The sequence below is a fragment of the Lucilia cuprina genome, chromosome 4 (genome assembly GCF_022045245.1).
Source record: "Lucilia cuprina isolate Lc7/37 chromosome 4, ASM2204524v1, whole genome shotgun sequence".
NCBI classification, from domain to species: domain Eukaryota; kingdom Metazoa; phylum Arthropoda; class Insecta; order Diptera; family Calliphoridae; genus Lucilia; species Lucilia cuprina.
In genome coordinates, this window is record NC_060952.1 from 101,657,253 (window position 1) to 101,682,901 (window position 25,649).

General features: G+C 28.1%; 1 protein-coding gene across 3 annotated transcripts in view; it reads left to right on the forward strand.

Annotated features, from left to right (window-relative positions):
* LOC111684383 (furin-like protease 1) overlaps positions 1 to 25,052 on the forward strand; it is a 51,048-nt gene extending 25,996 nt beyond the window's left edge. For 2 of the 3 annotated variants that reach the window (XM_046948432.1, XM_046948431.1), the window contains exons 3-11: positions 1,155 to 1,403; positions 1,495 to 1,623; positions 1,692 to 2,566; positions 2,637 to 2,810; positions 4,775 to 4,893; positions 5,618 to 6,757; positions 6,952 to 7,115; positions 8,325 to 8,403; positions 23,979 to 25,052. In XM_046948432.1, the coding sequence (XP_046804388.1) occupies positions 1,155 to 1,403; positions 1,495 to 1,623; positions 1,692 to 2,566; positions 2,637 to 2,810; positions 4,775 to 4,893; positions 5,618 to 6,757; positions 6,952 to 7,115; positions 8,325 to 8,403; positions 23,979 to 24,706 (3,657 nt within the window). In that variant the 3' untranslated portion in view covers positions 24,707 to 25,052. The remainder of the gene's footprint in view (positions 1 to 1,154; positions 1,404 to 1,494; positions 1,624 to 1,691; positions 2,567 to 2,636; positions 2,811 to 4,774; positions 4,894 to 5,617; positions 6,758 to 6,951; positions 7,116 to 8,324; positions 8,404 to 23,978) is intronic. The other variant, XM_046948433.1, reaches the window with a different exon arrangement.
* Positions 25,053 to 25,649: the final 597 nt, after the last annotated feature.

Below are 25,649 nucleotides of genomic sequence, written 5' to 3' on the forward strand. Positions count from 1 at the left end.
TGCTATTTTAGCTTTATCGGTATTTAAGCGTTAACGGTAGTAGTTCTGAAAAGGGATTTTAGCGGTAACGATAGCTTAGCAATAACGGTTGCCATCCTTCATTTTGTTCTGATTTTGCCTGTGTTCTGTAACTTTCGAATCGACAAAAGATTTCGAAAAATGTATAGACTTATTTATAATAGGGTGAACGTAATTCAAATATAATTAATTTAAATGCGGGAGACTTTCATAATTATATAACATACAATAAACCCAAAAATGGCTGTAAAAATCAAAGAAAACATGTTGCGTACAGACGATTGCCTATTACTGTATATTAGGGTAGCCCGACTAAAATTAAAGTTTAATTGATTACAAGATAACGTTTCTCAAAATTTTTGTCCTGCTGTCAATTCAAATTTCTTCCAAAGGAAAGATATAAAAATTTGGTCCTTGAGAGGCGCTTTCAGAAATTGTTCGTAAAATGTTCAGATTTTTTACATTTTAACATATATTGATGTAATATATGTAATTCATTGAAATTAATACACAATAAATTTTATTTAAAATTTTCGAAGGCTGTGTATCGATACCAAAACATAATGTAAATAATGTAAGCAATAACATAGAATCCGTTATTTACAAATCAAGCCTAACAAGTAAGTAGATGTTTGGTATAAATTGTGTTAATATTTCAGTTAAACTGACAAAATTTGATTAATAATAGAATGAAACCATTAAGTGTTATATATAGTTGTAAAGCTAAAAATTACGCGTATGCTGATGTACATATTATTTACGTTAGATAAATATAGCTACCAGAAAACGTGGGAAAAATAGAGTTTAAAATATTTAAATAAAATTTATTTCCTAAAAATGTGAAAAAAATCATAGAAACCTTAAAATAGGACCATTTTATCTTTTGATCCAGCTCACCAAATATTGACGTCAGGACAAAAATTTTGAGACATGATATCTTAGAATGAACTAAATTTTCATTTTCGGTGGGAACGTCTGTAACTTCAATTCTGGGGCCACCCTACTGTACATATGTACATAATTATAAAATAAATATATAACTAATTATCAAACTTATGAAATAATTTGTGAAAAAATTAACAAGATAAAATTAAAAATTAAATTATACCAAATATTTTTAACATTTATATTTCAAGATTTTCGACGATCATTATCATTTTGCTCATCGTAAAGTTTCAAAGCGTTCTTTGACGGCTGCTTTGTCACATCAAATTCGACTAGATGAAGATGATCGAGTTAGTTGGGCTCAGCAACAAATTGCAAAATCCCGGAGAAAGCGTGATTTTATACATATGAGGCCTTCACGTACTTCTTCTATATCAGCTTATTCTATGGTGGATGCAGTTCCTTTTAACGATCCAAAATGGCCACAAATGTGGTATTTGGTCGGTATTTTAATATAAAATTAATTTATACAAGCTTATGTAGATACATATAACATAAATGTATTTCTTATTTAAATATTAATATTTTTAGAACCGCGGTGGTGACTTGGATATGAATGTTATACCAGCCTGGAAAGAAGGTATAACTGGCAAAGGTATTGTAGTAACAATTTTGGATGATGGTCTGGAATCTGATCATCCGGATATTATTAGTAATTATGTAAGTTATAAATCGAAAGATATATACATGTTTTTGTTCATAAATACAATGTTTTCTTGACATCATAGGATCCCAAAGCATCATATGATGTGAATAGTCATGATCCGGATCCAATGCCTCATTATGATTTAACAGACTCAAACCGCCACGGCACCAGATGTGCTGGTGAGGTTGCTGCTACTGCCAACAATACAATATGTGCTGTGGGTATTGCATTTGGTGCCAGTGTTGGCGGTGTCCGAATGCTTGATGGTGATGTCACAGATGCGGTAGAAGCACGATCGCTTTCTCTGAATCCACAACATATCGACATATACAGTGCTTCTTGGGGTCCAGACGACGATGGCAAAACAGTTGATGGTCCAGGAGAGTTAGCATCTAGGGCTTTTATAGAAGGAGTAACAAAGGGTAGAAACGGAAAAGGAAGCATATTTATATGGGCTTCAGGAAATGGAGGACGAGAACTAGACAATTGTAATTGTGACGGTTACACAAATTCAATTTGGACACTGTCAATATCTAGTGCCACCGAAGAGGGCCATGTTCCCTGGTATTCGGAAAAATGTAGTTCCACTTTAGCAACAACATACAGTAGCGGTAGCCAAACAGAAAAACAGGTTGTTACGACGGATTTACACCACTCATGTACTGTCTCTCACACTGGAACTTCAGCTTCGGCGCCTTTAGCAGCGGGCATTGCTGCCTTAGTATTGGAGTCAAATACCAACTTAACGTGGAGGGATTTACAGCATATTGTTGTTAGAACCGCAAAACCAGCCAATCTTATTGATCCTAACTGGTCTAAAAACGGAGTGGGACGTAGAGTTAGTCATTCATTTGGTTATGGTTTAATGGATGCATCAGCGATGGTTAGGTTAGCGCGGCATTGGAAAACTGTGCCGGAACAACAACGTTGTGAAATAAACGCTCCACATGTTGATAAGTAAATATTACACAATGAATGCAATAACATTATATAACAATAACATTTACATAACTTTATACATTTCTAGAGTTATTCCACCTAAAGGTCACATAACCTTACAATTATCAGTAAAAAATTGCTTAAATATTAACTTTCTGGAGCATGTTCAAGCTAAAATAACTTTAACATCACAACGAAGGGGAGATATTCAACTAAACCTTATATCGCCAGCAGGCACTAAAGTTACTCTATTAACACCACGGTGAGTTGATCATTCAATGTTTATGAACTCTATTTATGAAGCATGTTTTCTCCCTTTATAAATCTTGTGGATATATTTTAATTAGAGTAACTGTTATAAGTATTAATTCAAAACTTATGCCCCAATTATGATACACAAACCGGCTTGGGGGTAATGATTGCATTTTCAATTACAATTGAAGTAAATGTAATTGAAGCTTCACAATTACAATTACCTTTAATTGTAATTGAAATTTTTCTAATTACAATTATGTATTTGTAATTGGTCAACTACAATTAGGGTTGCCAGCCTGGCTGGACATGGCTGGAATGTCATGTTAGCCTGATTGTAGCACTGATTGTACATTTGTTAAAATTTTAAATAATACTACGTATATATGTTGATAACAATGGAAATTTTAATAAAAACTTATTATTTTTTAAAATGGCGGTTTTCGCATCTTTTGCTCTTAAATACTAAGTAAACGAAGTGATCGAGGAAAACTAAAAATATATTCGTACTCTATTGACTGTACACAAAACCAAAATTAACATTATAAGTATTTTTTATGTCCAGCTTTTTTGTTTTGTCCATCTTTTTAAAACCCAATGCAGGACCTCTAGGCGTCCGTAAAACAACGTTTTGACAGCTTTTAATACTACTTGGGTGGCTCACAGTCGGTATTTGGGTTCCATCGACTACAACGCATAAATTCGAGTTAACCTTCTTCGTTCAGATGGACGAATCGCATAGCTCATCAACGTTTTGTCCCGTCATAATGGTGCTGTAGTCCGCATAAGATATAACTTCAATTCTACACTACGGGTTTTGGAATATTTTTCTTTAAACTCTACAAACGACTGACGGCCACTCAAATAATTCACAATCCATCTCTTCAAGTTGTTGGGCATGATTAACTGCGGGATGTACTGGAAGAGTATGGTATGGCGGTTAATGCTTCGCGACTGGTGACAAGAGGGAAATCAGCCTGTCGCATTCTTCCCTGGTTTCTGTATCAGATTGACTACCCTTTTCCATTGGTATTATCAGGCTTCTGTACTCGGCTTCCCGTCCCGTATTTCAGCATCAGCATTGATATGCCGTCGGGCTAATCGCTTTAGATGGTTTGGAGGCGTTGATGGTCTCAGCAACTTCAAAAAGGGTGAAGGGTTGTGGTATGTCCGGGACTGGAAGGTTGTAGAGTTTGCGAGCAACACTTCGTTTCAATAAAATGCCAGACTCATTTAGGGCCGGAAATAGTGGTGTCATAGATGACAGTATCGTGGAATTTTTTCTCTGCTTGGTGAAGGAGCTGAAAAATCATTGAAGATGCGATCAGCGAATTCTCTGAAGTCGATCCAGTCTGCTTTCTTTTCGATTATGTACAGTCGGCGTTCAAAGACGATTAAGTCGTTGGGTTATTCAAGACAAACGATTATGAGTAAGTAGTAGTTTCTCTAGCCTTGGTTTATGTAGAGTAGTCGTTCAAAGAAGATTATGGGTAAGTGGTCTGAGGCTAAAAAAAACTACTGCTCTTCAGGAATATTACAATGAATATAACATATAACTCCCTAATATCATAGTTATACGTTAACAAATTAAACAATTTTCTTAGTATGCTAAACAAAAATTCCAAGAATTACGAAACATGTGTCTCATAATTTTGGAAGATATTTCCAAAATATTTACAAAAGTGTTATGTTTATTAGTTTAAAAGTTATAAAGGGCCAAAAAAGATACTAAAATTACCTTTACAAACTTTCACCCCTTAAAAAAAATGTGCGTATCGTAATACAATTTGCTAGTCTACACATAATTTATAAATGCAATTAAAAACTAAACCAAAAGTGTAAAATATATTAAAAATATAAACGAAAAGTACAAAAAAGTGCGAAAATCGTTTTCAATCTCTATGAAGAAAATTCAATTCTATATAGAAATATAATAACAATAAATCGGAAATAATATTAGCATTATATTTATAGAGTTCACGACACTTCGCACTCTGGATTTAATCAGTGGCCATTTATGTCCGTCCATACTTGGGGAGAATCACCGCATGGAAATTGGCAACTTGAAATACACAACGAGGGACGTTATATGGGTAAGTTTTAATAAAATATATTTAACGTAATTGTGAAACACATACATACATTTGTATGTATGTACATTAAAAACTCCTAGCTTGTATGAAGAAAAAAGTTTTGTCCTCAGGCTGACCCTCTCTAGAACTGTTCTTTAGGTTATAAAACAATGTCATGAAAAAAATTAGGCTGGTAGCATAACGTTAACAGGTGGCGCAACTTTATTGTAAATTAAATAATTTATTTGTTTGTTTAGCCAACAAAACTTAGTTTAACTAAGATAACAAGTAATGTTACTAAAGACTAAAAACACAAAACTAGTCTTTATCAGAAAAAACAGCCCATAATTACATTATTAAACTAAGATAACAAGTAATGTTACTGAAGACTAAAAAACACAAAACTAGTCTTTATCAGAAAAATCAGCCCATAATTTCATTATTAAACTTAAGTACCTCCATTTTCGCCACCTCCAGTTATCGTTGGGGGTAAATATTATATTATTGGGAAACTAAAGATTATATAAATAAATACACATTTTATATATTATTATATTCTTTGTATGTACATACATATACATATGTATTTGATTATATGTTAATAATATTGATTGGTTGTGGTAAAATATTGCTTAAATAGTTATCTTTCTTTATTTCTTAACATTGCCGCTTGGAATATGTATAAAACAATGTAAAAATAATAATACTTTGACATTTGTATATAAAAATTTAAATATATACGAAGGTCACGCGTTGTTGAGGGAATGGTCACTTATATTTTACGGCACAACACAACCCATTTACCCTAACGATCCTATATCAACTGCTCGGACTGCACTTGTTGATATTACAACACCGAATTCTAGTTCCGCCAGCACCAATTTACACCAAATTTACTCTGCCCAATATCCTCGTATGTCAAACAACAATAACTTAAATTTCTCAAAATTTGGCCTGGCTGGCAAACTTTCGTCATCGAAGTTACCTCTAAATAAATCAGTATATGTTGCTGCTAAGAGCGATATAAAAAATGATCCATTATTTAAAGTGATAAATCAAGGGCCCGTCAGTAAAAAACAACAACAGTCTTCAAAAAACACAAAAGTTAATAAAAATGGCAAAGGGAAATCAGTGGAAAACAACAAGTCAAATAAAAATTCAAATAATGTCGGGAGGCCTTTGAAGCAAAAAGAATCTTCTACACAGGTCACGCCTGGTTCACATAAAAATAAATTTTACCGCATTTCTCAACAGAATAAAGCTATAAGTTCAAAATCTCAAAACCCTCTTGATGTTAATATTAGACAAAAAACTAACAAACTTCAGCAATCAAGTGAGAGATTACAATCCCCTGATGAAAAAGGCCGTAAAGTAATTGGAGACTTGCAATCAACTTCATCAACCAGCATTAATAATGGAAAATTGAACTCAAAATCTGCAGCAAAGGCAACAAAACACGTAAAAGAATCCTCATCCACAAAACAGCCGTTATTGAGTACCGATGTTTTAATTCCTATTCGGGAAGGATCTAGTTCTATGCAGTCTAATCAGCGTATAACTAAATTGTTCGAACGATATGAAAAGATTCAATCCATATTTCCAGAATTCCAGCCTTACCAACCAATTCTGAAAGATAAAAATGACAATGCTGTTGTTTTAAAAAGCACACCTAAACATGGACATTTGGGAGTTGCATCCAACATAGGTGCAGATGGTACAACCATTACTAAACCTTTACGTGAAAATTCTAAAAAATCGTCGCCAAGTTTTGTGCCTGACAAACAAATTTTGAAGAAGCAGCAATTACTTTTGGCAGCGGCAGGTGTTGACGCAACACAAGTACCCAGTGTGGCCATATCTACATCAAATAAAAAACATTCAAATGGTATAGGAAAATTGCATTTTTTATAGCATTTATAATTTTTATTTTTCTCGATTTTTGTAAAATGTAGTAGATTAGCAAAGTTATTTTTTATCTACTTGTTTATGTATGTAGCTTGTATATGTAAATATTTTCAGATGTTTATATTTTTACTCTAAATTATTATGTTTTTTAATTAACATAAACTTTTTTCTTAGCGCAAATTACTCAATGGGATCTTATATTTTATGGTACGGAGATTCCTGCTCAACCAGATGATCCTACGCCTACAAATTCTAAACAATTTAGTCCGTTTAGAAATGACATGGTGCACAATGATATTGACTATGAACCCAGTGATCAATGGAATAATATGCAACAGGTAACATTTTAATATTTTGATTTCTACTTACGTTTTATATTAACCCATTGTGCTACCATTTGAGATTTTTTTTTTGATTTTTTTAATAATAAAGCAATTAACTATTTTTTATCTTTATTCTGAAATATATTTACTTATTATTGAAAAAAGAGATTTTATACAAGAATGCTCATAAGTGGAGTAAGGGAAAATATGTGTTTATCCTTATCAATTTATGAGTTAAATGGAGCCCGATCATTACAAAAACTGTTAATATCGTTTATAGTTCTATAAAACTAAGTTCTCAGGTTTTTGTTGACATAATAGAACATTTAGCGTAATTATGAGTCCAAAATCCCTATTCGAAATAGCCAAATTAATAGCCCATTTTCAACCATTTTTAATTCAATAGCGATCGTCCTTGGGCCAAAATAAGAGTACCTTTAAGGTGGGTTTACAAACATCTCATAATACCCACCCAACTATAGTGGTGTAGGGTATAATAATCTTTAATAAATAAAAAAACAGATTAGAAAGAAAATTAATACATAAATAAAGTTTTTAAAAAATGGTTAATATTTCTAATATTTCGCTGATTTTTTCTGAGAAGTAATGCAATGTAGGGATACCGATCCGGAAAATGAGGATTTGAAAATACCAAAAATAATTTATAGCTTTAAGAGGTTTTAATATTACTCATCGATCAGATCTCCTCTGGAAGGCCCATTAGGCCAAACTCGACAACATATACTCTGTCCTCATGAAAAATTTCATTCAAATCGGACTAGCCATTGATAAGGCACAGAATTATTTTCCTCTATTATTTTTCTTATACCACTTTGCAAAATGGTGTCTTACTATGGATTACTTTGTGTAACTTTGTTATATGTATATCGCCTGCATCAGCCTCGAAGGTTATGTTTTGACTGTTGGAAATCATGTTGTTGTAGGGTACCTATATGAATGAATGGGCTAGAAAGAATTGTTGTTCTTATACTTATTTTAAGAAGCACCAAAAATTTTAATGCAAATGACACGCTTATGTAAATTTCATTGAGTTTTAAAAAAAATTTTGTGTAGTTCGAATATATTATTTATTGTGACTTTTATACATACATCTCTGTAATCACTTTTAACTGAGTTCTGATTTATATAGTCATATATCTAAATGATTATATGTATAAACTTAAAGATTTATAGTAAAATAAGTAATATATTATTTTTTTTCAGATGGGAAAACCAAGTATGATGACTCACGACCGTACAAATACAAGCTGTGTGAAAACCACTATTAATCAGCAGTGCTTAGGTTTGTCCTTGTTAATAACTTTATGTTTACGTTTCTTTTTTTTTAATAATTTTAAAGATGCAACAAGCTAAGTACTTTCATATAAAGCGCAATTTTATAAACAACCAGACGAAATTTTTTAAATATAATATAGGCTGTATATTAAATATAGTTAATATACAAAATGTGTATATAAATACATTTATATTAAGGGATCCTAATTAGACTATATAAACCAATATTTAGGAAAAAATTATTTGGAAATAAATATATGACATTTTCGCAAATGTACTTAACGATATATAAAAAAATCATTAAACATATTTTTAAATACAATATCTTTTCTTATTCAACCTTTTTATCATTTAAGTTATTTTCCTATGTAAAATTTTAAAATTTTTAAGAAAAAAACCAAACCCCCTTTTTCTCAATGTCTGATTATTTTTTATCCCAACGATAAATTTACGGTTTTCATATAAAAAAAATTAATTTTAGCCGGCAAAATATCTACTGGTTAAACGATAACCGGAGGTTAGATATTGGCCCTAAAACGAACAAAAATGTATATTTAACCATGTAGATAGCGGAGTCGATTAAGTCTGTCGGTCTGTTGTTATCTTTGGAATAACATTTTTAATAATTATAACTGATATGCTTTCGAGAAATTTAATGCTATAGTGAAGGGTATAAAATAATAAGCACAGCTGAATGCGTGTTAATTTTTTTTAATTTTCTTAATATCTTTTTTAAATGAAAAAAATTAAATACTGCCAGTAAGCTAAGAAATTAGGTCGTTATCACATATTAGCGATAAATGCGATTTTAAATTTGAGGATTTCGGAGAAATCAATTTTAGTAAACTTTTTGAAAAACATGCTTTATTCTTTACTGTTATACATTCAGAATATAAAATTAAAGATATAGAAAAAATACAGATTCGGTTTCAACAGCTAAAAATACAATAAAATCAGTTGAATTGTTTTTCACAAACATATTTCGTTGATTAGAAAATAAATCAGTTAGTCATAATAGTTATCAAAGAAATACTTTTATTTGTTATAATAATGAATTCGTAACGACTGTTTTTTAAATGTTATAATACACGCATGTATATGTATGTAATGTTAAACTAAAATTGCCTTTACTTGCTAGACTTGTATGTTTTACTCTAACTCCTCATTACTAGCATTGCCGATAAAATTCGAGTTAATAGGAAACAAAGTACATATATTTACTATATTTAATGAGGTCTGTCAAATTTTAAAGTTTCCTAGTGTGGACCGGCAGTTACCTACTTTTTGTTTTTCATAAGAGAGAATAATAAAGAATGACATTACTTTCGCTATCTTACTGGCATAAAATAGCAGTAACTTCCTATACGATCCATACATCATTATCTCTACATCCTATATCTATTAAAATTGTTCAACCTGTTTTTAAATAATTAAAAAATATGTATTTGACAAAGAAAACGTATTTCTCAAATGTACATAAAGTGTTTCAAAACAATGAGAAAAATAAAAATTTTAAAATTAAATTCTTCAATTTGCAATAAACTTACCTTCAATATTGCTTATACTTATTATAACTTTTCACATTCCGTAGAAGCATTTATAGGAGGTATATGTATGTGTATATACTTATACATATGTACATTACGGTGGCCCCAATATGTAAATTCCTGATGTCCTGCCGAAATTAAAATTTACTTCATTCTTAGATACCATTTCTTAAATTTTTTATTGTATAGTAAAAAATCCCTCTTTGAGATTTTCATGATTTTGTCATATTTTTTCGCAAGAAAATATATGGAAATTTTATTAATGTCGTAGCAAAGATTTTTGCGCAATTACAAAATATTTAACATTTTTTTATTTTTCTTTTTAATTTTTACTACAATACTGAGAATTAATACATTTCACAATTAAAATATTATAGAATTTGGTCGGTATGTCAAAAAATCTTTTATAAATTCAATGATGTTCTTGATTTTTTTTTTTTTTTTTTGTATTTATTTTTCAGAAGAAAATTTTTTCTAACGTTTCTTTTTATAAAAATCAGAAATTTTTGAAATTTTCCAAAAACTAAAAAATACGGTCGGAATGCTATAAGAATCAGAAATATTTTTTGTTATAATCAATAAAATTGTATTTAAACTACGAAATTGTATTATACTACATGATTTTTTGACAAGTATTAATATTCAGTATTGTTAATCTCATATAATTAGACCAATATTTTTTTCTGTATTTCAAAATTAAAGAACTAAATAACCTTTCATATGATATCAAATCATTTTATGAAAATCCTTTGTGTAAAATATAAGAAAATATGAAAACTTTAAAAACACCAAATATTGACACAGAACAAAATAAAAAATATTTTCTTCTCCATTAAGCGGGCACCCCAATGTACATAATTTAACAAATAAACAACTAGCACTCTTTCCTGTAAATTGAATTTAGAGCGGATTTTTGAGTTGGCAATTAATATTTAGATTAGTTAATATAAAAATAAAATTAATCAGATCTCCTTTGATGTTTTTGAGTTCAAGATTAAATTTTGCAGAGTGGAATACAAAACAACAGAGAAAACGTTACTGTTATCAAAACAAAAGAGGTATATAATTATAACCCCCATTTGCACCACCTTTAGTTATCGTTTAACTAATAGTTATTTTTTCAGTTAAGACCATTATTATATAAGAACTTAAAGTTAAAAAATTACTAGACACAGTGGAAATGGGGGTAGATGTATTATGGAAATGAATGAAAACTTAATTTTTTTAATTAAAAAATTAATACCATTTTAAAAATATTGTATCCATTTTTTGCATCAACTATTTACACTTTTGCATTTCTTGCTTAAGTTTAAACCACCTCCATTGGGCGCTTAAGGTGCTATTATCCATATGTAATTCCGAATGTATGTCAAAATTGTTATTTTACATACGATTCATAATTTTTGCTATCACACCTGTCTGTTTTTTTCCATATGACATAACCTTTAAATGTAATCAAAGCTGTCTTTTTAATGTGTAAAAAATGTTAAAATTATAAATTTGTTTATTAAAACATACTTACTTTTTCTTGTTCTTTATTCATTTTCTAAAATGCATATCGTCTAATAGTACCTTTAAACTTGCAAACAAAATTAACTATGTGAGTATTCATAAACAACTATAGAGGATTAATTTTAATTATAATCCTTTACCTAAAGATTGGCCCTTAATGTTTATTATCAGAACGTTCTAATTTTGCAATTACTTAAATAAAACTATTTAAGTAAATACTTTTACTATTTTCTATTAATTCAAATTAATTAAATAATAAGTTGGAAAATTTAAGCTATTTTGGAAACTGGATGAAATTACAGAAAAAAATTGAACTGAATATGAAATAAACATTAAAGAAGATATACATCAAGTTATAAAAGGTTATAAAGTAAGACATATATAATATAACCACTGATACAAATTGTGAAGGTTGTGTACGAAATTTCAAATTATGTAGGGTTGCTTTAATAAGTTGTGAGTTGGTTGTACGAAGGATCAAAATGTTCTACAAACGGTTCGCAATGTAAAATGGCTTGTCGTACAACATTATTCTTTTTTACTCTTTATTTTGTAGGGATCGCAGAGCACTAAAACAAAAAAATAAAAAAAATATATTAAGCTAAAATGCGAGTTTTTACTTTCTAAAATTATTAAGATTTTCATTATTAAAAAAATAAGAAAAATTTTACAACTAAATTTCATTTATACGCACACCATACCACCTTCCTCAAACGTTATTTTTACAAAATAAAGTTGTATTAAGAGATTGTTTAAAAAGCCGCATTGTGTATTCCTTGCATAAAAAGGGATGAAGGTTTATATAGATAAAATTATTTTTTTTTTTTTTTAATTTTGAAAGGAAAAATTATACCTGAGGAATGAAATAGAAATTAAAAAGCTTGGCGAAAATTACTTGTCATTAATTAATAAAACATTCAAAAGAGTGGTATTTATTTACATAAGAATTTATAAAAGCGAAAATATGAAATCGCATTTTTAGATTTGATTATATATTGCTGGGAACTAATTAATCTATTTTTTTTTCTTTTTTGCAAAATTAACTTGTACAATGACATATATGAGGAAATCTGTATACTCATTTATAATCAATAAAAATTGTTAATGAAAATTTTAAACTTGACCCAGAAATGTACTACAACTTGTGAATGAGGTTTTACATTAATATTTTATTTAAAGTTTTATGAGAATTTATTTTAGATACTAAATAATCCAATATCAGTTTAACGAAAGATATATTTTATACCCAAAAAACTAAAGATATGTATTTTAAAATATGTCGTGATTCTTTATATTTTTTACTAATTTACAAAATCTTTTTAATTGTTTTATAATTGAAGTAATAGTGTATAGTTTGTTTTCCCCGGGTTGCGCTAATTGCAAATTTAGATTTTTTATTGATCGTTAAGTATGCTCCAATTTACTATCCCATTCGTATTAATATATTTGTTTAATTTGCGTTAAATAATAGCTCATATCATTATACATTTAAAAAAGAAGATTAGTATTAAGTTAAAATATATTAAGTTTAATATATGTATGTATGTATGTATATCGTATTTATGTATGTATATGAAATCAAAGTTACTTATGTGCAATATTTTTATTATTATTACTATAACATACATATATGTTCTTTATATTAGTTATTTGTTATCAATTTATTTAACACGTAGGTACATATTTTTAATTATTTTATTTGAAACATAAATGATTAGCTTTTTTAAATGCGCAATGTACAATTTAATAGCCCTATTATTTGTTAAAAATCCTACTGATTTTAAGTTATGTTAAAGTTATGATGATCTCCCCGACTTCAAATACAATACATGTAATTTCCAAATTTTAGTTTTAATCTAGATTTATAAAGGCAAAATAATTGAACCAGTCGTTTCGAAAATTGCTCGAGTCACATATTCACTTTTTATTGCCATTATTCCCTGGGTTTTAATATATTCTTATATTTTCATGTATCACAAACCATTTTTATGCATACACACACGTATAAAATGGCACGAGTTCATTATTTGACATTTAAGTCAAAAGAGTTTTAATGAACAGTTAAATAGGTAGAATGTATCTAGAAAATCCAAAATATGACCAATAAAGGTTTTCTGTAAATTTTTTACCCAACACCACTATAGTGGGGAGGATATTATGCGTTTGTGCTGATGTTTATAACATCCAAAAATATTGATCCTGCACTACCACCTAAAATTATACCAATCGTCTCAGAATCACTTTCTGAGTCGATTTATCGGTCCATTATTTCGCCTAGCACCCATACAATCGTACCCCCGAATAGGGCATTTGAGCTCATAATTAGGTCAAATGTTATATTATGTCAAAAAAAATTAGTTTTATAGAACATTAAATGACACTGCCGATTTTTGTAATGATCGGGCCTAACTTTGAAGTAGACGTAAATTCCTCTGTCAACTTTTATGAACATGAGCCCTCTTGTATGAAATCCTTTTTTTATTGTCAACAGTAAGTAAAAATATTCCGGAATAAACGTTAAAAACAATTTAAACGCTTAATTTTTTGAAAAATAATCCACATTTTTAACATACTCAGGGCGAGTTTTTCTGATAAAGATAATCTTCTTTCTTTAGTTAAACCTGGTTTAATATATGTTTCGTGTTTTTCAGTTATCAGTAAAGTTACTTATTATCTTAGTTTAACTGAGTGTAATTGGTCAATTAAACTCAAGTTATAAGTGAGAAAACACAATTAACAAAAACAATAAAACAATGATTTCGGAAGAACAAAAACATAATATTTTATGTAAATTTGCAATTTTCTAATTTATTTTGTTTCATTAATTATTGTTTTAAATGTTTATTTTACATTTTTCCAAAATTATCCATTTTACAAAAGTGTTGTTTGCAAAAAACAGCTGTTCATTGTTTATGTTTTTGAGTGAAAACTTGGCAATACTAACAAAGTTAACAGAGCTTAAATCTAAAACTGAAAAACACAATTATCGGTTAAAGTCCGCCTAAATTTGTTCCGAGTTTAATCTAACAGCAAGTTAAGCCTAGTTTAACTGATGAGTAAGAAACCCAACCTCACTGGTGTAGGATATCATATGGACCATATGATATGGTCGGCAATGTTCGACTATACATTCCTACTTGTTTTATAACTAATATACTTTTGTACGGCAACGGATAATGAAAATAAACTAAAATATTTACCACAAATAACATTCTTGAGGTACAATCTAATGAAAATTACATTAGTTTGTGATATTTTTTTATGATACCTTATTTATTTGTACGATATTTTTTAGCATTGCTTTTATCTATCTAATTTTTTTAGTTCCATAAAAATTTTTTGTCACATTTATGTTTGCTCCTTCTGAAAAGATTGCATTAGTGGAATCGTGGCCTTTTCGAAATGACTGCTTTAATTATTAATAATTATTAATAAAATAAAAAGGAATAATAAGTCGGTTCGATCAAACATTACCATATACATAGTTCAATTTAAACTTTACAAATTATTATTATTATTTGAACAAGCCGTTAAAAAATAAACTAATAAGTAAAGCAATTTGATAAATAGAAAGAAATTCAAACTAGCAAATTAGAATCAAACATATCTTCCAAGTTTTTAAACTAGTGATTTCCGTAATCTATCTACAATTTAGAAAGATTTGTGCGTTTACTACCCGATATATATGTTTTTTTTAATAGAATGTTTAAGAGCGGGAGCAATCAAATGCCTATAAATAATCAGATTGTTTAACATAAATTTAATCTGATTTTAATCCCCTTTGATGTTTTTGAGTACAATAATAAACTTCACAGTGTTGTCATACAAAACAACAAGAAACGTCACTGTTTGTTATAAATACAATGCATGTTTTATAAAAAAAACAGAAGACAACTAATTGTATTATGTAAATTAATAAAAACTTAAATTAAAAAGATAAATTACTTATTGTGAAGTCTACAAAATTTGTACTAATCAAGAATTAAAACATTTTACTTTTTTAACTTTAATCCACCTCCAACAAAAGTTTTCCATTGTGGACCGCCACTAACTGAGTACTCGTGGATTAGTTTTAATTTAATCGCCAATCGTTCACTTAAATATTGGTTTATGCCTCTTCTGATTCAATGATTGCTGGTATTTATTACTAACACATAAACAAATTTTTATCAAAACCTATTAGTAATTTTCAACCACAAATTAAAGTTTGGTTTTTGTAAAGAATATAAAAAATTGTGTTGCTTCATGAGCGGGTTTGGATTAAAGTATAAAATGTTTGGAAATAGTTAATTGTTGTTCCATATTAAATTTAAGACTAACAAATCCTCTAAACAATATTGGACCTAAAAACCTAAAAAGTGAAGTCGAATTTAGTAAGGCAATCAATTAATTTAGCTATTTAATCTACAGAAATCTGAACATATCAATTCAAGACACAAAATCTTATTAGGATACTTCTGTAAATTAGTAGTACATATCGTTCATTTTTAATTAGTGCATAATTCAAAAATAAGAGAAACTTCTTTCAGAATTTCGTGTCATTATACCCTACACTACTTTAGTGGAGAGGGTATATTGGGTTTGTGCTGATGTTTGTAACATACAAAAATATATGTCCTATACTCACCTTAAAGTATACCAATCGGCTTAGAACCCTTTTTTGAGTCGATTTAGCTATTTCCGTCCGTCCGTCTGGCCGGCTGGCTGGCTCTCCATATAAACCTTGTACGCAAGGTACAGGTCGCAATTTTCAAGATAATTGAATGAAATTTGGCACACACGCCTTTTTTGACCCAAGGACCTATCGAAAATGAATAAAATCGGTCCATTATTTCACCTAGCCCCCATACAACAGATCACCCTAAAAGGGCTTCTGAGTTCATAATTATGTTAAATATAGCTGTATATCGATAAAAAGCTGCACAACTAAGTTTTATACAAGCCTTGATGACCTTGCCAAATTTCATTAGGATCGGGCCTCTTTTGACCCTAGCTCACATACAAAGTCCCCTTCAGAAAATTACTTGAATGTCCAAAATTCACTTAAAAACACAAATATCGCAATTAAATTCAGCACAAATATATATTATATTAATATAAATATATTCACAAAAATTCATCGGGCTTGGTCCATATTTTTCATAACTGTTGTAGGGTATCATATGGTCGGTCACGCCCGACTATACTTTCGTACTTGTTTTAAAATAAATCTGAATAAGTATATGTATAATGGCATAGAAAAGTATCTTTCTAAATTGGAGTAGGTAAACTCAAATTCCTTCATATTATAGCATGCTAAATCATACCACGTTTTGACTTAGCATAGTATAATTCGTCAATATTTAATTTTTAGTTATATTAAAAAAATTTTTCTAACACCAAAAATTACTACTTGTACTTAGTTCAAATAACCCGAATTTTGAATAATGCCTTCAGAAGCAAATAAACCATGTGTATATCAAAATTCTCGGAAAGTAATATATTTTAAATATAGTTACTTGACTTTTGCCAATGTATGTCGTCACAAAAGTTTATATATTATATATATGCCAATTATTAGTTTTATTAATGCTTTCCGTATGTTCCCACATATACCCAAACTATCCTTATAAAGTATATATGTTTGTCACACATACGCACATGAAACTCCGTTTTTGAGCGCATTATTTCAAAAGAAAATAAGAATATATAATAGCACAATATATACACATTAAAAAATAGACAAATTTTATTATTACAAGTACGATATAATTTATATAAATTTTTTATGAACAAACATGGTACTTAAGAATAAGAAAATAAACGCCAAATTGTTGAACAAAAATTAATAGGGAAGAATAACGTTTACTAAACCATTAATTATTAAAACGATAATATTAAGACATAAATACAAAATGCTAAATAACATATGTACATTAAAAAATAATATTAATAATAATTTATATTAATTACAGAAACTACTAACAAATTTGTAAAAGAAAATATAATTATATTAATACATAAGATTATGAAACAAATATCTATAAATAATACTATGGTATGTTAAAATATATGTAAATATATACATATGTAGTACACTATAGTAATTTTAAAAGCATTAAAATAAAAATTAACGAATGAAAATGTTTTCATAAAATAAGTAACATTAAAATTTTATGAGTTTTTTTACAAGGTAAGCGAAAATGTGCTTGAAATGAACACTACTGATTTGACCATTTTGGCCAGATATTTAGTAAGAATGTTTCAAACGAATAAAATCGTATATAATCTTTCTTATTTGTCGTGCCATTGCGTGCGATATTTACAAAATAATTAAAGCCGCTATATAAATAAGACGTTTTCAATTAAAAAAGGTGAGTGATGATTTGCTATGATAATGTTCATTGTCCTCATTTGGCAATGTTCTTTTTTCTGTTATTAATTTTTTAATTACATGTTAGAATTTCTGTTAAATTAATTCAACTTTTCGTTTTATGTATTTGTAATATTTCCATTGTTCGCCTAAACTCACCTTTTTATAAATGATCTTCATTTTAATAACACATCATATTTATATTTAAATGCTTAATTATTTATTTATTTTTATTTATTTTTTTTTTTTTTTTGGTGGCTGATTTTGACATTTTTATTTTAAAGTTTTTAAAAAAGCATGTTTTCGCTAATTTGTGTAAAATAAAATTTTAATTTGCTTGCTTGGTAACACTGTAGTTATTTACTTTTTATATTTTAGAAGTTTTTTATTACATTATAAATTATTTGCATCCATTAACCACTTTACATAATTAATAAAAATTTTCTTTATAATGTATTCTCGACAGACAAAATTTATCAAATCAGTAAACTAAGAACACCGAACAACGATAAAAATTACTTTTTGAATAATTTGATGTGCTATAAGTCCTATCACCTTTTTTTGTATCCGTGAATGTAAACTTGTGTATCAAATGTGCAATTCTTTAATTTTACAGAAGTTACAATTGGAATATGAGCAATTATCATAGCTTTTTAATTCTTTTGACCTGGCGCTGACTCCTTAATGAAATACAAAAATTGTACACAGTATGGTATATATCTTATTAATGTACCTTGCATAGGAGATAGGTACGACAGCTACAGCTGTTAGAAAACTTGAACGTAAATTTTATTAAATATCAGTTTTTGGCGCTGCACATTCGCACTTATATAGGAAAAAGTTTGAATTATTGCGTAAATTGAGTTTTTTATTTTTAATGTATAAAATCGGAGCAGCATTTAAAAATATATAAAAATTTTGAAAAATTACATTTTTTTATTTTTGCGGTTTTATATATCAAATAACGATTTTTAAAAACATTAAATTGTATGTACATGAAGATGATGATACACGCAATGGATAGCAATCATAAATGTATTTAAAATGTCCTTGTAAGCTAGAAAGACGTCAATTTTGTCTGTCTAAACACATTTTGTCAAGGCTCATCATGGATAATGCACAAAATTGGTTAAAAGTAAGTTTTCTTAATACTTTAATGTAAAACTGAGGCACATTTAAAAAATAAAATAATTGTAGGATTTGTGGATCAAATAAAATGTTTCAAGCTTTAAAGAGCATCACTTAAATAAGAAATTCCTTTAAATTATAATTTTTTAATTGTATTACCTTATAAATCAAACTCGTAGAATTCATATATTAACTGTTTTCTTCTAAAGTTTAACTAATTCTAAACTATAACCAAAAAGTTAAAAAAAAGACTGAAATGAAATTTCTTACTGTGCATTTATAAAAATTTTGAATATAAATGTTATGGTGTTTATTTTATGCTTTGAATTTAAATTTGATTTACTATTATATGCAATTTTTTAGATATAATATATTTAAATACAATTTTTAATTCTTTTTTAATACTAAGTTGAAAACCCCTGTAACTTTTGCACTCTTTGATCAAAATGATTAACGCGAACGGATTCATTACGTGTTAGGGTGTGTTTATAAGAGGAAACTTACATTTCCAGAGGGATTAATTTAATATGTACATAATTCAAAAATCCGTACAAATTATACATAATTTTTACTAGTAAAGCGTTCATTTACTTTTAAATATTTTTGATATTTTAAGAAATTAATAAGCTATTTTAACTAAAAAAAAAATTGTAAACTATTATGTCGTAGTAATAATAATCTTATACAAAATTGAACAGTGTTCTTTAAAGAGAGATGTTTTTAACTATTTTGAACACATTTATTCCAATTTAAAACCAAAATTTGCAAACATATGTATGGTTTAGAAATTACATCTTGTACTCTCTAAAGTTTTTACAAGTAATGTGTTCATTTATTAATTTAAAGAGTAATTTTGTAAATTTTGATTTTACTCTCTCGTTGCTGGGAAAGCAAATGAACATATCTATTTTCTTACATTGTTTTTTTAGGATCCAACGAACAGACATTGTTCGTACAAACACCGATTTGTACCGAATTTTATAAAAAAATGTTTTTTATGAACATATGTGAACTTTCAAAATTCAAAAAGACACAGAAAAACGCCGAAACACGGATACTTAATTTTCGATCGTAGAATTTAAGTTGGGTCAAAATCAGGCGATATTGCATTTTAAAGTTTAAACTCAAAATTTCGTTTGGTACCGAACACCAAAACCGAACTTCCGTAAATTTGAAAGTTCGACCGAACCCGAACTTTGTTCGGTTTTCAAAGTTCGGTGAACACGAACTTTTTTCTTAAATGAAAAACGCATTTATGATTAAAAAGTAATAAATTTATAAAAATTAAAACCAAAATGTGAACATGTTGAAGATTTTTTGAAAAAATTAGCAATTGGGTCAATTATCAACTAATTCCAAATCCCAGAGAGTGATAAATTTCTATTAACAAACTATTTTTGTGAAATGCATATACATATCTTTATACCTTACAATGACAATGATATTCTCTGTAAGAGCACGCAGAGAAAAAGCATGGTTATGGTTAAAATTATGATTGTAGTCTAAACATATTATTGTAATTGTAACAATTTTAAAATATCTTATTATGATTAAATACCGTCAAAATATTTCATCATGATATTTTTGTATTTATCATAATATTGTTATACATGATCATATTATGATTCAAGGTGATCAAAATTTATTTTTAAATATGTATCGAAATCAAAATGAATTTTATCGAATCAGTAAAATTTCAGTTTCTAAAAAAATAAAATATATATATATAATATAAGATAATATACTTACAATATTCGCAAATTTCAATTTGCCGATTTATATGAAATTTTGGTTCATAAAAAAAATTTAAGTATAATTTCATAAAAACACTATTATTTTTAAGCCTGTTATGAACGTAAATCATTTTCTAAAGCGAAGCTTATATGGATGCCATGTCCAAATGTAAACCGATCTTGTCTATTTTGAATACCAATCGAACTGCAACAATAGTTTAGGTCCTATTTCTTATAGGAGACTGACAGTCTGACTGACTGACAGACGTGTCTAGATCGTTTGAGAATAAGAACCTAGAAAATTTCAATGTTACAAATTAGACCAAAGATTTATAGTCGAAACTAGACAATTTAAATTAAATGTTTCACTTTTCTAAGCTTTTTAATCACTTTCTGGTTAACAGTTTTTCAAATCAACCGAAAAAACGAACAGTTAAAAAGGCGTTTTTTTTAAACTTTTTGATGATGTAAAAATGATGTGATAAATAAACATTTTATAAAAAGTTCGAACAATGGCCGAACCTCACTTTTTACCGAACTCCTACCCCGTACCCGAACGTTCGGTCGGACAGTAACTGTTTCTGAGGTGATTTTTGATTATTTAAATTTTAAAAAATAAAACCGAAACGCATATAAAAGTAAATAAATACAGTCGAACTTCCCTATAATGAATCTTGACAGGACCGGAAAATCACTTCATAATATAGAAACTTCATTATACAGAAATTATATTTTTCCCCACTCTTTATTTAAAATAAAAAGCATACTAGTTTGGGTTACACTTTTCCATTTTTCTTACACATCAAAACCCTGTAATACCAAATAACAAAACCATTATATAAAAATTATATTTTTTTCTATTTTTATTTAAAATAATTAGGTATTTTAGTTTGGATTACACTCTTCCATTTCTCTTCCTCAACAAAACCATCTAATACATTAACGGACTAAATACATTAGTCGGCACGATATTCCTCATCTCCACAAAAGTTTAAAGTACAGTTGATAAAGAAACGTGCTCCAATGTAGTTATCGTCCTATTGAAGTCAGCCAATTCTTCATCGTTATCTGACTCTATAAACGTAAAATTTATTTGGCATTAGGATTAAAATTCATTATATGGAGACAAAAACGCATGTGAGTCAAATATTACACCTGCAAAATTGCTTCATTGTTAGAAAACTACATTATATAAAAATTCATTATAAAGAGATCAAAAACAATAAAATTGGAACGGAAAAAATTGTGTGTATGAAATCAATTCATAATGGGGAGAGCTTCATTGTATAGAAGTTCACTCTAGAAAAGTTCGACTGTATATGAAACTAGAGTCCATTTAAATTATGCTGCATATATATTAAGTTATTCATAATTAGTTCGTATGTCTGTGTGTGAATATTTTTTCAAAATTTAAAAGAAATAAAGTATCACCTCATAAAAGTTCATACTTTAAAACGCAATATCTATTTAAATTTCGATCCAACTTTTCAAAACGGAGTATATTAAAAATATTTGGAAGTCATACTTTACAAACAATATCTTAATTACATATAAAAATGCAATTTACATTTTTACTCTTTTATAAACGTAGAAACCTTCCCAGCAAAAAAAAATTGAGGAAAAAGAAGTAAAATGTTCACCACAAATAACATACTTGAAGTGCTTCCAATTTTGGTGAAAAACCTATGAATTTTACATTAGCGTGTCATTGGAGGGATATTGTTCATTTTTGACAACTATGAACTGCATCTAATCTTATTCATAGATGCAATAAAAATCCGATATTTGGATGTCAAAAATAAACCGAATTCGATATGTTAATTTTATTGGTTTTTCACCAAAGTTTGATGTACTTCGAATATGTTATTTGTTGTGACTTTTCTACATCTCTTTCCTCACTTTTAACTGGGTTTTCATTTGTAAGGAAATATTTGGTTTATAAAAGAGAAAAATATATTATCGCATTTTTATATGTGATTAAGATGTCGTTTGTAAAGTATTGCATCTATTATTTTTTGCTGGGTTCTTAAAGATAAACATTAAAATGCATAAAATTTTAAAATTATCTTGAATCTTTAACTTTGAAATTGTAAAATGTCACCACTAGCCATTAGTGGTAGTAAAAATTTTGCAGTACAATAAAATAGTGCAAATATTTAACAGTCACTACTTAAATACTTTAATATGCATTAAAACCTCAAAAAGTAGTGTTCATAAAAATATTTCAAACAAATTGAAAATACAAATGTTGTCTTTAATTTTATTACTTAATGTTAATGTTAGTGATAGTGCAAAGTTTTTCACTAATAGGTATTTAGTGATGAGTTTAAAAAGTACAACCTCACTAAGGGCGAGTTTTTCAAATAAAGATAATCTACATTCTTTGTTTAAACCTAGTTTAATATATGTTTTGTGATTTTCAGTAAACAGTAACGTTACTTATAATCTTAGTTTAACTGAGTGCAATTGGCCAATTAAACTCAAGTTATAAGTTAGAAAACACAATTAACAAAAACAATGATTTCGGAAGAACAAAAACATAATATTTTAAGTAAATTGCAATTTTCTGATTTGATTTGTTAATTGTCGTTTTAAATGTTTATTTAACATTTTTCAATAATTTTCCATTTTACAAAAGTATTGTTTGCAAAAAACAGCTGTTCATTGTTTATGTTTTTGAGTGAAAACTTGGCAATACTAATAAAGTTAACAGGCAAATTTTTAAAAAAAAGTGATAAATAAACATTTAAAACAATAATTAATGAAACAAAACAAATCAGAAAATTGCAATTTACTTAAAATATTATGTTTTTGTTCTTCCGAAATCATTGTTTTATTGTTTTTGTTAATTGTGTTTTCTCACTTATAACTTGAGTTTAATTGGCCAATTACACTCAATTAAACTAAGATAATAAGTAACGTTACTGTTTACTGAAAAACACAAAACATATATTAAACTAGGTTTAAACAAAGAATGTAGATTATCTTTATTTGAAAAACTCGCCCTTAGTGAGGCTGTACTTTTTAAACTCATCACTAAATACCTATTAGTGAAAAATTTTGCACTATCACTAACATTAAGTGGAAACTTCAAATTTAGTGCACTATCCCGAACTCTATAAAAACATTTTCTTTTTCTGAAATATTTCACGTATTAAATAGTTTTTTATTCGTGTGATTTAGAACTATCTGAATATCGATGTGTTTTTAATTTGAAATTTTTTTTTAGAAAACGCTTTATTTTTTTACACATATGTATGTATAATATATTTAATAAATTTAAACGCATTCTTATTTATTTCCAATATAGCTTGTGCTCCACCAAACCTGTTTTACAGAGGACGATGTTACGATATTTGCCCAATTCGCACTTACGCTCTCAGTAGTTTTAACAGTGTAGAGGAGTTTAAAAATGATACATTGAAAAATAACGAAGAAATAAACCGGCAAAAGAACATGCAGGAAGAAGAAGAGCTACAATCAATTGATCGAAAGAGAAGAAGCATGTATTTGAATGGAAATACATCTAAAACAAGTGCACATAATCGAAAAAGTACAGATTCCACAGTAAACAATATAATGACCCTAAGCTGCGAGCCTTGTGATAAATCCTGCTTACAATGCTACGGACCCTTAAATTCACAATGTAGCAGTTGTTCATTTGGAAGTCAACTAAAACGAATGAAACATACAAATGAAACTTATTGCATTAACTTTTCAGAGCGAAGCTCCGGAAATGCTTTTACTAATTTATCAACTCGTGAATTCAATATTAATTCAATTATGTTACTTTTAGTTCCTTTTATTATTATTGTAGTGTTAGGCATTTCTTTAGCTTCATATAGAAAAGGAAAATGTTTATTAATCTGCCGTCGAGAACTGAATGACAATGAAGATATCCCAACGTATTCTTACGACAGAGTTGCTTTATTTGCAGAAGAAGACAACCAGGAAGACGACGATGATATTAAGTCGCACCCGTGTGTTATTAAAATGTATACAGACGAAAAAGAAAACGATAAACTTATCAATAAATAATATTTAAATAAAAAACAATCACCCCTATTATGTAAGTCGTTGTCGACACAATCGACGTCAACAGCAATTTTTAATCGTCGTTGTGTCGACTCAATATTGATTTAAACTCGTACTAAAAGAGATTTCTTGACTTAAAATAATACAAAAACAGAACATCGGAAATTACAAAAAAAAAAATGTATTTTTTCGACGTCGACTTGGTACCGACAACGATTCACATAATAGGGGGAATATTGTACATATGTATAAATATACTGCTAATTTGCTGTTCGCTTTTTCAAACAGTAATAAAAAGAACCTATTTTCGAAAAAAGTTTTATTTATTTTAAGACATTTTTAAAATTAATTTTTAAAAATAAAATTAAAAAAAAAATAATCATGAACGTGAATTTAATGTGGAAAGGCTATTACTTAGAATATTTCTCACGAAATTTTATTAAAATCAGGCTTTATCTTTAACTAATTTGTAACAATTATTTATCTTTAATTACTTTGTAACAATTATTGAATTTTTAAGAAGAATTTTTAAAAATACTATGGTATACATTAATATTGAAAAGAAACTAACGCCGGTTGTCTATATTAGAGCTTGTTGAAATCTTAGTCTGATTTCAATAAAATTTAGTGGAAATATTTTCCTCACTTTGTAAATTATGTCGACAAATTTTTTTCAAATTATATATTCGCTAAAAACAGATTTTCATAACCTTTGACCTCCCAAATCTCACTTAGCGCATACGATATTTTCGGTGACTTTTAGTCCCTTACTATTATATATGTTTCAGGGGTCGTGAGAAGTGTAAAGTTTTAAATTTGGCATCATGTACATATGTACATGTCGAAGCCATTACTTTTAGATGAAAAAAAAAACAATTTTTTCTAAATAAGTATATAAAATCGATTAACAATAAATTATATGTGTTTGTGGGGATTTTTTTTTTTT